The following is a 13,891-nucleotide window of genomic DNA, read 5'->3' as shown; positions in this document are numbered from 1 at the left end:
CTTTTTGCCTGGTGGGATTCAGACTCTGCTTACATCACTGTCAAACGCAGCAAGAGGAGAAAGAGAAGAGAGGAGACTCACAAGCAGAAAACTGAGTGACCTCCCTTAAACACAAGAGCACATTTAAAAAGATCATGCATAGCTGACAGGTCAACAGCAGCTTGAGCTGAGATGTAGTTACATGTGCTTTTGAAGCACACATTTAGGTCCCTCATTACAAGGCACTTTACTTATTGCCTAGAATTTATTGTCTCCACTTTGGTAATTCCAACACTCATTTAAATCATAGTTCATAAAAGCTGCTGAAGTGTTGCAAATCTCTCAAATTAACATAGTAAGTACATTAATTTTGCAAATAACAGGGGAACATGAAGATCCTTTTAACACATCAGAAATCAATTGCTTTTACTGGAATTACTTTTTGAAATGCTTCCATATTTCTATGGGACTGTGCTATTCCTTTGCATGCTACAAACATTATCCTGATCACAGAGATAATGTGGATAAAAATGCAAATAAATTTTGCTCACACTGTCTTGTTTTAGATGAATTTATGCCTCTCTCACTTGAATGTGAATGCTAACACTGCACAAGGGCTGGCAAATGCTTCCAGTTGTCAACAAAAAGATTTTCATGACCTTTTCAATGCAGTCAGGGAACAATACAACACTTCTCTCCTTGCAAAGCCAGAATTCAGGGATTTTTCAGTATGTCCAATACAGACTTGTATGAACTTAATGTAACTCTTGAAGCAAACAGGATTCTAAAATACGCAGGATCTGTGCTAATCCATCTTAGGTCTTTTGCCTTCCAGATCCATTAGAGCTTGGCAAAGTGTGACTTCTGCAGTTTTAATGGACTTTATTAATAATGCTTGCTTCAGAAACAGAGAAAGCCTCACTGTTGAGCCAGAACCTGTAATGACTTGTACCTATTTGGACAAGAGCTTTTTTTATTCATGAGGGATTGGGCTCCTTTGTACATGAATAAAGCTATGTTAACTACAAGCATAAATTCAGCTATCCATTGCTTATGTGCAAAATTTGAGGTATGAATTTAAAAAGTCTGTGTTACAACCAATAAAAATGGATCATATAATTCTCTTTTATTGTCAGAAAAGAACTCTTTTGTTCAGAGAGCTGTTATTTGCATAGCAGTATAATATATGTAGAGGTATAGATGTAGATAAATGCTTATAGGTAATTCAGGTAAGGCACATAACACTTGTGGGTGTCATACTGCTTATACTGCTGCTTCTCTTTCTTCAGGTGATTTCTGCATAATAACTCTAGACATAAGACACAGAAATATCTTATTATTAAGAAAAAAATTATCCACAGCTGCAAAATGGAAAATAATTCTTAAATGATACAGATCTTTTCACATCCATCTCTATGTATCTTGGTCAGAACAGATGCTATCAAAGTTTGTAGTAACAGTGACTATCCAGTGTTTTCTCTTAAGTAAATTAACCAAAACATTCTGTAGAGACTAGCTGAATTGCAGAAATTATTTTCATTATGTGTACAAATAGAGAAGCTGGATATTAAAACAAAATGTGCTTAAAAATCTGAGTGTTTTATATCTTGAACTTTTTAATAATTGATGTTCACTATTTATTTTCCACATGTTAAGTGACTTATTTTTTGAAGTGTTCCAGTTATTTTACCTTATATTTTTATTTAAAATATTTAAATTATTTTGAAGACTTAGTGGATACAGGGAATTTCCTGCTTCAATGCAAGCAGGTGTGTCTGTGAATGGCAATACTTTGCTGCAGTAGTCTGGGCTGTAGTCTTGATATAAATAACTTCAGAGAGCTCAAATTCTTCTGTTATTTATTACTACAATATGCCACAGCTAGGTGGATGCTTGTCAGTTTACTAAATTCCTCTAAACCAATCATATTAACATTGAAATAATCTTGAGTAATAGCTATGTGTTAATTTTGTCCTACTCTAGAAATGGTGGGCACCATTTGTGGAATAAAACACTGTGTCTGTGCAAATCAAGAGAAAAGTGTCTGACCTAAGTGACAGACTTCACTGTAAATAAGGTTGGCCTTTATCAGCAGCTCTGCCATTGTCTAGTTCGTTGACCTTTGAACAAAACCTGCACTTCGGTCTGTAGCTGCCATTGACTGGCCTTTAAATTAGGAAGGGACTGTGTTCTTTAAATTAGGAAAGGACTGTATTTTTCTGTGCACTTCTGTGATACCCAGTCTTGCATGGTGTGCCCCTGATCAAGAGGACATCTCCAGATGCCATCAAGACTCGCTCATAAGTGAAGCATTTCTAGGGACACAAGTGGATACAGTTTGTAATTTTGTGTGTTGCAATGGCTAAGACGTTCTATTCTACTTGAGTGCTGATATAAGAACACAAACAGAGTGACGCTGATCCTTTCCTGATAAACTGACTGTTGAATCTGGAACATTTATAAAGGAATGATAGTTAAGATCATATCTTAAATGGGACTTTCATAATGACTTAATATTGCATTTGACAAGATTGAAGCATTCAGGAATTTTTTGAGTAAACTTGTTCCTTAGGAAAAAATCAGTATTATTCTAAATTTAGGCTTCTTTATATTCTGAGTGTCATTTTACAAAGATATTATTAGAAACCTGCACATTTTTTATAAATATGGAGCATAACAGTTACCTGCAAATATGCTTTGATGCAATGGAATATTTCTTCAGACTAATGACTGAACATTTTAAATTAAAAGCTGAATTTATGGAAATTAAAAATTAAAAAATATTAAGTCCACCTTCCCTTTTAAATAATATCCCTGGCTTTCAATCTTCAGGAGAGGTTAACTTTTGTTAATTGTATTAAAAGCAAGTACAAGCTATCTTGTATCTGCTGCAGGATGTTGTTATGACAACTAGAAGTCTTTTGTGCAGAGCTCTGGCAGATATGATCATTTTTGGGCCAAAGCAGACAATATTCAACAGTTTTAGTACTAAGTTTTTCTGTATCTAAAAGTATATCTTGATACATAAAGAAGAATATCTTCAGCAGATTATCTACAATAACAAACCCAAAGATGTATAAAGGTTTTCTACATTTCAAGATTCATAAGAAACTTTTAAGTTATTATTAAAACAAAAAAAAATCTGATTTAAAAAAAAGATTGAGGTTTATTTTAATTGGAATTAAGTCTGTTTCCAGAGCCTTTTAGAGTCAGTGAGTGGACTCCAAGATTTTGGATGCATAATAACACTGCTCTTTGTACAGTACCTGTTGAAGCAAAGAATGAGTTTTCCATTATAATGGTGTGTATTTCCTGTATTTGTGTTCCTAGTTCTCATTCAACTTTTCTACTATTCAGAAATATTGCCTAAGCACCAAGGTCAAACTCACCAGAATTTGTAGGAATGGCATTCAAATTTCTCAGTTTTCCCTAAAGATATGTACACCCCTCAGCAGATACTCCACTCTTAAAACAGCTAAATCCCAACTCTCCCAGTGCCCATTCTTGCTCAGATGTACTCTTCCCTCCTGCCTTTAATGAAAATTTTATCACATCTTATCCAGTCCTCTTCACACTTAATGCAGTTAATTTTGAAGTGTTTTATGGACCTTTCAGTTTTGCACTTCAGTTTACCCCTTTAAATAATACAGATGTTCCTCTGTGGGTTTTCTTCTAATAGATGGTTTCCTTTTCTCTTTTTTTTCTGTAATGGTTGTCAAATAGAAATTTGCTTTTAATATAAGATTGCCTACACCAGGTTCATCATCAAGACAGTGTTTCATTAAATTCTTCTCGTCATTATTCTATATAGTTGTTCTCTCAAAATTCTACCACATTTTCAAATTAATAATTATCTATTTCTAGAATGCTAAGCCTCACATAGCAAAGATTCAATTTCACTAAATATTACTTTCACTGTTTCTGTTTTCTTTTGGAACAACTAATTTATAATGGAGTGGAGATGTAGTCAGTGTTGTATGTATTGGTTTTACCTCACTAGATTCTGCTTGAAATTGTTTCAGCCCTAAGGAGAATTTAAGCAGACATTTGCTCTGAGTCTGTAAGATCTAGATGTCTTCAGGACCAGTAGAATAAAAATTCAGTTCCTTTATATTGTTCTTATGGGAACAAGTGAAAATGAGTTTTTTCTTTCTTTATCAGTTGTTGGTAGATTTTTAACATGTTATTGCAAACAGAAAATTGGACCAGTACTGCCACCATTAAATCAGTCTGGATTCTTAAGAAATGGTAGGTTTTGTTGGCATGAAAAGGAGGTGAAAAGCTACTGTGGTGTCTTAAAGAACAAAGACTTCTTTTTCTGTGCAGGAATCTGCATGGCGGACAGTGTCTGCATTCAGCCTTGAATCTAAATCTCCAGATATAATGGATCTAAATTGCTCTAAATTCTCATTATTCAACCTCTCCACCACGATGAGTAAAACATTTATCTGTTTTGCAACTACAGGGTGACTAAACTAAAGGCAACAAATTGCTGTGTCATCTTTCTTGTCAACATCCATAAGTCTGATTCATTTAATTTATAGCTGTATACTAGACAGAGCTGTGATAGGCCTGTAAGAAATGCTGAGCATTAGAGAAGAGATGGTTTTTTTGGCATAAATCCTGCACCACCCTGAAAACAGAGCCACTGCTCTCTGACAAATGCTACAGCTGCAGTAAAATTAGAGACAGACACCCAACTAAAATGCAAGCTGTATTTATAGCTTTAAAAATAAATGAAAAATTAAAGAGAAAAATGCAAGCACAAAATGTTTTAATGTAACAAATTTTTTCATTTCCAGCACAACATTCCTTTGGACACGGGCCCTTACTGCAGTCAATATCATCCTGTCAGAGCACCTTCCATTACTGAGCAAGCAGCCAAATTAGTATAAATTCTAAGATGTTGGCTGTTCTGTTGGCTGCTCCCTAGCAGAATAAAATGGCACCATGGGCACACATTGCTGTTCACATCTTTAAAGTTTTTCAAAGAGAAACACAAGGCACTTGTGACAACAGCTCATGACATTTGGCTACCCTTAATTACCAAAAGACTTTTTCTCTCCCATGAAGTGAAATTTTACTCTTGCTGAGAAAAGCCAGAAAAATGAAACTGCAGACTGTATTTTTTTCCAAGTGTTTTAAGTGATTTTAATTTATCCCCGGTCCAGACAATAGACTGCTTGGAAGAGAAGAATACAAAATGCTATGAGGCTGGAATGGATTAGTGGCGCTCTAGTTAGGCCAAGCTTAAGAGCATAAACACCACAGTTTTTCCTTCATATTGGGACTTCTTAGCACTAAAAAGCTTGAGATATCAGCTGCCTGGTAAATTTTGTCCCCATCCAAGAGGGATAGAGCTTCCTAGCTAGGAGAAGTTAATAGCATCTGTGAATAACAGTTACATCAGAATACAGTTGTATATCGGGTTTGTGTTTAAGTGACGAACCGCGGCTGCGTACCTTGACTGAGAATGAGTCCTCAAAATGCTCTCTATCCTCTGCCAACATCATCTTTTTCTTGCTCAGTTTCTGCTTTAGCCAGCTGCTCCATGAGCTCTTCTTCACACGCTGCACCGTTTTTGTGGCCGTGCTGTGGGATGGGTAGAGCTGTAGGTCATGCATTACACTAGCATCCGATTCTGTGTCTCCAGTTCACTTTGCAGTTGCTTGGTGAAAAGATGTAAAATAATTGATCCTTCTGAGAATACACAGATGAGGAGTCTTAGTTTCTTCCACTGCTCCTTGACAATGTGTATTTTTTAGGAAAGTGTCAAATCCTTTGAGCCTAGTCTTTAAACATGTCCTTCTTTGAGGAAGTCTGGCAGTGTCATGGGGCTTTCCAAATTAGGTACACAATTTCCCTCATTTTCCTCTCTCTTTTATCTCTTTTTTTTCCCCAATAATAATCATTATCATAATCACCATCATTATTATTATCATTGTTGGCATCATTAAGAAGAGGGGGAAAAAAGCATGAGAAAATTTAAGACAGCAGAGAGGAAGAATGAGAGGAATGGATTTTGTTTCTCATACAAAATCAGGCTTAGTATAAAAATACAATGCTTTTTTCTTCAGGTGGAATGAAAATATTTCCCACTCGCCAATTATGTTATATTTTAAAGTTAATATATTTTATATACAATTCTATTTTACTTTAATCCATTCCTAATTTATGATGGATGCACAATCTGCAAGGCCTTGCTGTCTCTGAAGCTATATAATGTTCCTTTCTGATCTGATACCAAATAAATGGTGAACTAAAGCTACCCAAAGTCCTTCCATTAATGCTTCAAGGAGTATTGAAGAGATCTTTCAGTACAGCAGTGGGTTTTTTTGTCATCTTTCTTTTATATCTACAGGAATATGCAATTCTGCTAATTAAATGTTAAACATAGAGAGGAATTTAAGACTGGAAGGTAAGTCTTTGTTAAGTGCATAAACCACAAAGGAATAAGATGTTGCTATGATATTCTCTCTCTTCTTTTTTTTTCCCCATCCAATGAGCTTATCCAAATTAGTGAATTATGTGTTAGGCCAAGTTGTTCCAGAGCATAATACAAAAATCCACAGTTCTTTGAAGTGGGTCAAATCCTGCCCCCCACATGAGGGCTTTGACTTCATAAGAGCAATAGGCCTGTACTAGGTTTGTTGGATTTCATTAGGATAATTTTTTTGCAGGATTAGAAAAATCACAAAATATAAGGAAGGAATAAGCCTTTTTACCTGGGCAATCCCCTCAGTCATGAAGTCACCATTTCCCTTTGAAGGCTTCCCAAAGGCAGTTCTCTATCTCTTCCTTTCCCTCCTAGTCTGTCTCAGAAATAGTTATCAAGGATAGCTTCCTCTAGCTGAGAAAGTGTAACAGCTATGGAAATGGCCTAAGCTTCTTAGTGGCATTTCTGCTCACTGATGTCTCCTTCAGTCTTGTGGGGATGGTACCATAAATATCACTATTTATTGGTCTTATTATTACTATGTTGTGCCTTCCTGAGATTTTGGGAAGGGCTGTGAAATGTCAGAATAAACCTCTCCATTATTGGCTTCTAATTTATTAGGCTCTTCAGAGCTGGCCCTTGGGAAGCTTAATGTTGCTTGAAAATGGAAGGATATATTATTGTTCACCATACCTGGAACACAGTAATTTTGTTATCTCTGTTTCCATTCTTTATCTCTGCATATACATAATCTGCCAAAAACTGTCTATGTCTATTACACAGTAAAAAGGAAATGGTTGTTCCAGTTCCATGCTTCAATATGTCCTCAAAAAGTTTGCTTAAAAAAAAGCTTGCTTCGCATATAAATGAGTTGGACTGAAAGTACGTCTTGAAATTTGTTGTTCTGAGTGATTTGAAAATAACTGAGAGAAATAAGTGGTAATTTAATAATAAGTGGTAATTTTAATCTTGACTGCTGTTATCATGGGTTGTTGAGGGATGGGTAACTTGAGCAGGAGAGAAGTATTTATGTAGTTTTCTGCAGAAGTTAACTAAACAGTGTGAATTTTTTTGCAGCAGAATTTTCCCTACATAAAAAACTATGACAAATAATATTACTTGGAGGTATAGTATATGCTTGTGCTAAATGTTTCCAGAATATTAGTTCTGGTGCTGTAATGCCTCAGATGCAGCTATAATATATTTCTGCTGAGAGCTGCAAACCTGCATGTTTGCAATCAGAGCTGCATGTCACAGGAATTGGTGATAAGCAGGTATGACTAAATAAGAACAAAAAAGAAAAGGTCTGTTTGTATTTGGATTTGTGTGTGTTTGCATACCAAATGTAAAAGTAGCTCTTTGCCTGTTCCTAACCTCTTTCTATTTCAACACTTGCAATTTAAACACAAAGCAAAATATTGTAATTTGTTTTCCTTCCACAGCCATAGTCCCACCTCATTCATTATATTAAAGAGACAAGTCCATCAGAGCTGTTTCAATACTATTGCAGAAAGCATGCTACAGTATGTGCTGTCTGTTTTGGCAAATGTTATGCATTTCTGTTGTTTCTCATACAAACAATTTTTTCATCTACAGTCTGTTGGGTTTATCAATATTTGACTAATACTTTGTATAATTAGACAAAGTAATGCACTACATAGATTTTCCTTCATCATTTAATACAAACCTGAGCTAGGTTTGATGTGTATATATTAACTTTATTAATATTAATGCCACTGCCTGAATTTTTGCTTTCTTGAAGATATAATTAATTTTGATAATTTCATACTTAATGGCCAGTAGCATATTCAGAATACATATTCCAGTTTTGATAAGATAGATAGACATGTTCCATGATGTGCCTTATGCAAACAAAAGATACATAACTCATTTAAAAAAACCGTATCATGACAGGCAATTATAAATCATTTCATTAGCTTTCCAGCACTGCAGCTTTAGGAAGCTCCATCCATATAAATTGCTGTCTTGTACCTTAATGTATTAACTATTTCCTTTTAAAGACAGTAATGTCTGCCAAATGAAACAACAGAGCATGTTAATTCATATTTAAAGCAGGCATCCAGTTGTCATATTGCAGCACCACTAATTCAAGGCTGAAGACTTCTTTACTACCTGTTATGAATTTTAAATTAAAAAAAAAAAACCAAAACCACAAAACCATGCAGTAAAGAGAAAGAAATACTTACTTGAGAAGGATTCTGCAAGCTCCGTTCTGCTAGTCCACAGACTGAAATGATGGAGCCAGATTTAGAAGTCGCTTATTAGGTGCATGCTGCTTCAACACTTACAGCTTTTCTTTTTTTTTTAACTGAAAGACAGAATCGTTTTCTTTTAATGAAGCCAGCACAGAATATGCTGCCCACGTTGCTATGAGAGACTAAACTTGCAGAGCAAAGTCTGGCAATTTCAAAATAACTTACCGGGGGTCATTCACTCTCAACCTGACACTGCTTTTCTGTATAGTCACAAACTTTGGCAGCATCAAGCAAGATCATGGAATGTCACAAATGCAGGAAATTACCAGTTAGTCATGCACACTTGAGACTGAAAGCCATTGAGGCAGCATTGTTTGTGAATATAGGTATAAACCCAGGTTAAGCCAAAATCTTTCAATTTGGAATATCCACTGATTTCTCTTAAAAGGGAACAAGGCTCTGATTGTAGTGAATCTGCAGTAGTGAGTCTGCTGCTCTCCTGGTGCTTGGATGCTATGTCTAGAGCTTCAGCCTAAGAAAAAAGTGTAGGAACTGCCCCAAAGGGATCACATGAATGTGAAAAACTATGTATTTTGTTTCACCTTTGATATTTTGGGAGAAAGACTATTAAACATCACCTTTTTTTTGTGTGTGTACACAAACCAATGCAATTATAATGATTTGTAATTAAGGTAATAAAGTCATCCATATGTATCCATATATTTACTATATAAAGTCACACAGAGTTTTGGAGTTTCATTGACGTCAAAGCATTACAATTATGAAGAGAGGTAATTATGGTCATAAAATTATCCACATGTATCTGTATATTTAATATATAGAACCACTCAGAATTTCAAAGTTTTATTGATATCACCATTTAAAGTTTTTCAATTTTTTTTAGGATCCTGTTTGTGGAAAGACCAACACAAAAGTGCATATCATGGTCCAATAGTCTATTATATCTGCAGTATTGAACTACATCTATAAATTTAGCCGTGCATTTTGAAGCATATTTTGTCTTTTGCCCAAAACCACTTTAGAATAGAGAGAGATCTCTGATCTATTTGTCAGTTGGAAATTCCTCTGAGTAGTCAGGTTGTGGCTGATTTGGTTTGCCCAGAAGACTGGATTTATGGGTTTATTGCTCGCACTAAGTTTTGGTCACTGTACAAGGTGAAACAACCTGGCTGTTCAAGGAGGCAGATCTTCACAGCATCCCAGGGGCGAAAACTTAACAGTAGCATCTTCCTCTCACCACAAAAAATCCCCAAAACAAACAGGTCTTGCTTCTTGAGAGGCAATGATTAATGCCTCTGGACTGACACTGAATTCAAAACTCAAAAGAAGGTTCTGGAATATATCACTCATTGCTTCTAACAGCTGCAAGGTGCAGAGCAGAGGTTTGTAGCTCATGACTTGTTTCTTCAGTAGTAGAGTGGCTCCTGCAACCACAGCATCTTGTAACTGCATCCCTACTTCTGTACTCATTTGTTTTAACCAATGGTGACATGGAAAATGCTTGGTTTCTCTTTATTCTGTTTGGTTTTGTGGTGTTTAGGGGCTGTTTGTTTAGTTTAATTTTTTTGGGTTTTGGTTTTTTTTTTTCCAGAGCAGGAAGGCCATTGAAAATTCTGGAAGAGTTTTTCCATTATAAGACCTTTTGGCTAACAAATTCTTCCCCTTAAGCTCCATTATACCCTAGAAGCAGACTGGTGAGTTTGAACCAAATGCAAATGTGCAGTGATTATATGTCAGGACATCCATGTATAAGGAAGGGAGAAAGACCCTCACACTTCTTATGAGAAATGTAACTTTTTTCTCAGTGAGATGACATGAGACAAAACATGACTTTATTTGGAGATTTTGCTTTAGCCATTACCATACCTGCAACTGGGAGGTTAGAGAGACAAAATACTTGTCAGCTCTGTGTACATATCTCTTTTGCCTATGAATTTTCCAGGTTAAAAAATGTTTTTCCAATGGAAATCCAGTTCCAGTTACCAAATGAAAGTTAGTCAAGGCAGAAGATACTCCTCAATAAACAAAATGTCATGAGCTACAAATAACTTTTTTTTTTTAACCTCCTTTTCCATTTCTTTATCTTCAAGGCTTACTTTTCCTTGTGCTGTACCAAACAAACCCCTTGAGCACAGCTTTCTCCTGAATTCATAATCCTACTATGAAGTCCTGTACAGGGCACATGAAGTTTCTCAGGATGAAGGGCTGGCACAACCACTGAGCTTGGAGAAAGGTACAGGATTTATGATCACTAGTGTGGCTGAGGAAACAGTAAAATGATTGAATCTAAGTATATCTTGCAGAACACTGCTATTTAACCACTCATTCTTTCTCTTTTTGAAGTTTTTTTTTTTTTTAATCCACCTTCTTTTCTCAGTAAAATTATTGCTAACAATAACCTCAGCAGCAGTAGGGAAAGAAAGTACAGTAAAAGATCAAATTTGAATTTCAGCAGCAATGTGACTGAAGTCTTTGGCCTTGGCCTTTTATGGGATTTGAACTGAATATTTTAAAATTCATTCACTGTGAGGGGTATGTCTCAGAATGGAGATAGAAAGAATCCAATGAAGCAGATATTTGTAAATTTGGTGCACCATCAGGTAAAAGTCTAGGGCAAGACTGATCCCATTGCTCAGTTAGTCATTGATTGTATAACAGTTTGTTGGTAACTTTATGTGGACAATGTTTTTATTGCACCAAACAGAACAGGGATTAGATCCTCCAGTACATTCTAGTTCAGCTGGGATGAATAACAGGAATTATCACAGAAATACTGCCAGGAAACTTCAAGTATTTTCTAAGAGTTTATGAAGAATGCATCTATAAGGAACTCAGGTAAAACATGTTAAAGGAGTCACACTTGAACAATAATAGGAGCTTTGGAAAGTTCAGTGTATATTAGTGTCACCTTCTTTCAGCATAATGTTTTAAATCCTTGTTATAAATACCCTCATCACCTCAAATCTAGATATAAAATAACCAGAGGTTGGTAACTGGAAAACTGCTGAGTGCAAAATAAAATGTAACAAATAAAGACAGTCGGTTTCCCTGAAACAAATTGCTATGGAATGTAACAAATTCTCAAGAACTTAGAATTTACTAAATTTCACAGAATGTATTGGGGTGGAAAGGATCTGAAAGATCATCTATTTCCAGCTCCCCTGCCATGGCCAGGGACACCTTACACTAGACCAGATTGCTCAGAGCTCCATTCAACCTGGCTTTGAACACTACCAGGTATGGGGCATCCACAACTTCTCTGGGCAGCCTGTTCCAGCCTCTCAGCACCCTCACTGCAAGGAATTTCCTCCCATTATCTAATTTAAACCTGTCCTCTGTTGTATGTGTATAAGTACACTTATATAAATGTATAAAATATGCACACATATTTTGATTTGCAAAGTAATTAATGCTTTTATGGGAAAAAAATAATGAACACATTAAAATGGAAGAGCCATTTGTGTTTGAATATAGGGTTTTTCATTAAAGTGACCAATCATTACAATGAATTTAACATCTATAATTGGTCTTGCTCATCCTCCCTGCACAGAATGATGTAAGCAGGAAGTTTGGAGAAATAATCTTACCCAGTTCTTTTGTATGGGGAGTATTTTCAAACGCTAAGACACAAAATAACAGAAGGGGCTTGGGAATGGGCTTCAGAATCCTTCTCTGACAGTCCAAGAACAGTTGTGCAAAATTTTCACAGCCCAAATTTTTCAAATTTTCACAGGCCATTGATGTCCCTTTGCTAACTCAAAACCCAGAGAGAAACTGTCAGGGTGGAGCCAGGGCCAGGGGCTCCCAGAGACACCTCTGAGCCCTTGCCTGCCAGAACATTGCATTTGCCCTGTGCTGTCTGTCTGAGTCTCTTGGCCAGCCTTGGGGAACCTCACATGTGGTTGGGGACTGGAGTGGATCACTGAAAACAGAAGTCCCAGGAAGGATTGGTCCTGCAAATGTTTTATATTGGTGCAGCAGGACTTTTGGATAAATATAAAGTCATCCCTTAAAACTGACGATCTGGACATTTGCTGGATTTGAGCTCAGTCTACAAATAACCTCAGCCTCTTTCAACTTCCATTTCTAAAGAAAAAATAAAAATGCCCAGCTTGTATCCTGGAGACCTAAGTTGTTCCTTGGCTGGGGGATTGTTCTGTCTTTCAAAGTCCTCTGGGATTGTTCAGCAAAATAAGTGTGTCTCATCTGGCTGCAGCACTCATCACTGTCAAGTGTAATCGAATATGGGGAGAGAGGAGATAACCTTGAAAGAGGGGGTGTGCTGCAAAGTCAGGCAGTAGAAAGCAAGTTCCCTTTCACATGTGCACTCATCTTCCCTCCCCCACCCCACGTTTATCATTCTCCACACATAGCCTGCTATCTGCACATCAGTCACGCTCATCTCTCAGCAGCCTGGCTACTGCACACCTACGCACAGATTCCCACAGTCTTCATTCATTTCACATTTGTGTCAGCATCTAAACACCTCTATGGAAACCATAGCATGCACAGAAAATTAATGTTGGTGATGAGACCGTTGGTGAAGAGTCCACTCTTCTCCTGGGAGGTGGTCATTCTGGACACTTATAGGTTAGATTTTGTGTTCCAGTACACCTCGCCACTTTTATTATTACAAAATAAAAGGTAAAAAAAAGGCAATTGCAAATGTCATATGTAATGACTTCTGAGAAATACAAACTTTACTTTTGTCAAAAGAAACACAATAATTTAGTGGTGTCAAGCTGAGAACATTAGTAAAAGTAGGGAATATAATATTATGCTGTTGAAGGTATTGACAGCAATATAGCTTGGAGCATCTTGGACTTCATCTTGGGTCAGCAATGCTAAGAACATGGCCTTTTACAATCTCTACCTTCAAATTTCCAGTGTATTTTGTTAACTCTGCAGATAAAGCTACTAAAGTAGAATGCTTTTTGATTTTATAAAGTATTTTTTTATCTCTTTCTCTTTTTCTGTTGCTCCGAGTCTTTATAGATTTTCAACAGGATAGTATTCTTTATACCATGTGTAACCACCATTTTTCCAATATGTTGCCAATGTTGCTTTTCTAGTTATTTCTCCTACAATTGCCTCAAGAAGATTCAGGGAAGGCAGAATAGAAAAACAGACCCCAGATGCCAAAATGATTTGTGAAGATGCATATATATGTTAATCTCTATTTAGACAGCTTTTTGCAAAGTATATTTACTGTACACTGTTAAATTTGACTCACTTGAAA

General features: G+C 36.3%; 1 protein-coding gene across 3 annotated transcripts in view; it reads right to left on the bottom strand.

Moving 5' to 3' along the window:
• Positions 1-8,715, bottom strand: part of BEGAIN (brain enriched guanylate kinase associated) — a 159,712-nt gene extending 150,997 nt beyond the window's left edge. For 2 of the 3 annotated variants that reach the window (XM_039712928.1, XM_039712934.1), the window contains exons 1-2: positions 8,623-8,712; positions 5,442-5,571 (exon numbers count right to left, since the gene is read on the bottom strand). In XM_039712928.1, the coding sequence (XP_039568862.1) occupies positions 5,442-5,492 (51 nt within the window). In that variant the 5' untranslated portion in view covers positions 5,493-5,571; positions 8,623-8,712. Of the gene's footprint in view, positions 1-5,441; positions 5,572-8,622 lie in introns of all 3 variants that reach the window. The other variant, XM_039712936.1, reaches the window with a different exon arrangement.
• Between the last annotated feature and the right edge of the window lie 5,176 nt (positions 8,716-13,891).

The sequence above is a fragment of the Passer montanus genome, unplaced genomic scaffold, assembly GCF_014805655.1.
Source record: "Passer montanus isolate IOZ18808 unplaced genomic scaffold, ASM1480565v1 scaffold27, whole genome shotgun sequence".
NCBI classification, from domain to species: Eukaryota; Metazoa; Chordata; class Aves; order Passeriformes; family Passeridae; genus Passer; species Passer montanus.
This window is presented reverse-complemented; position numbering and strand designations above follow the sequence as displayed.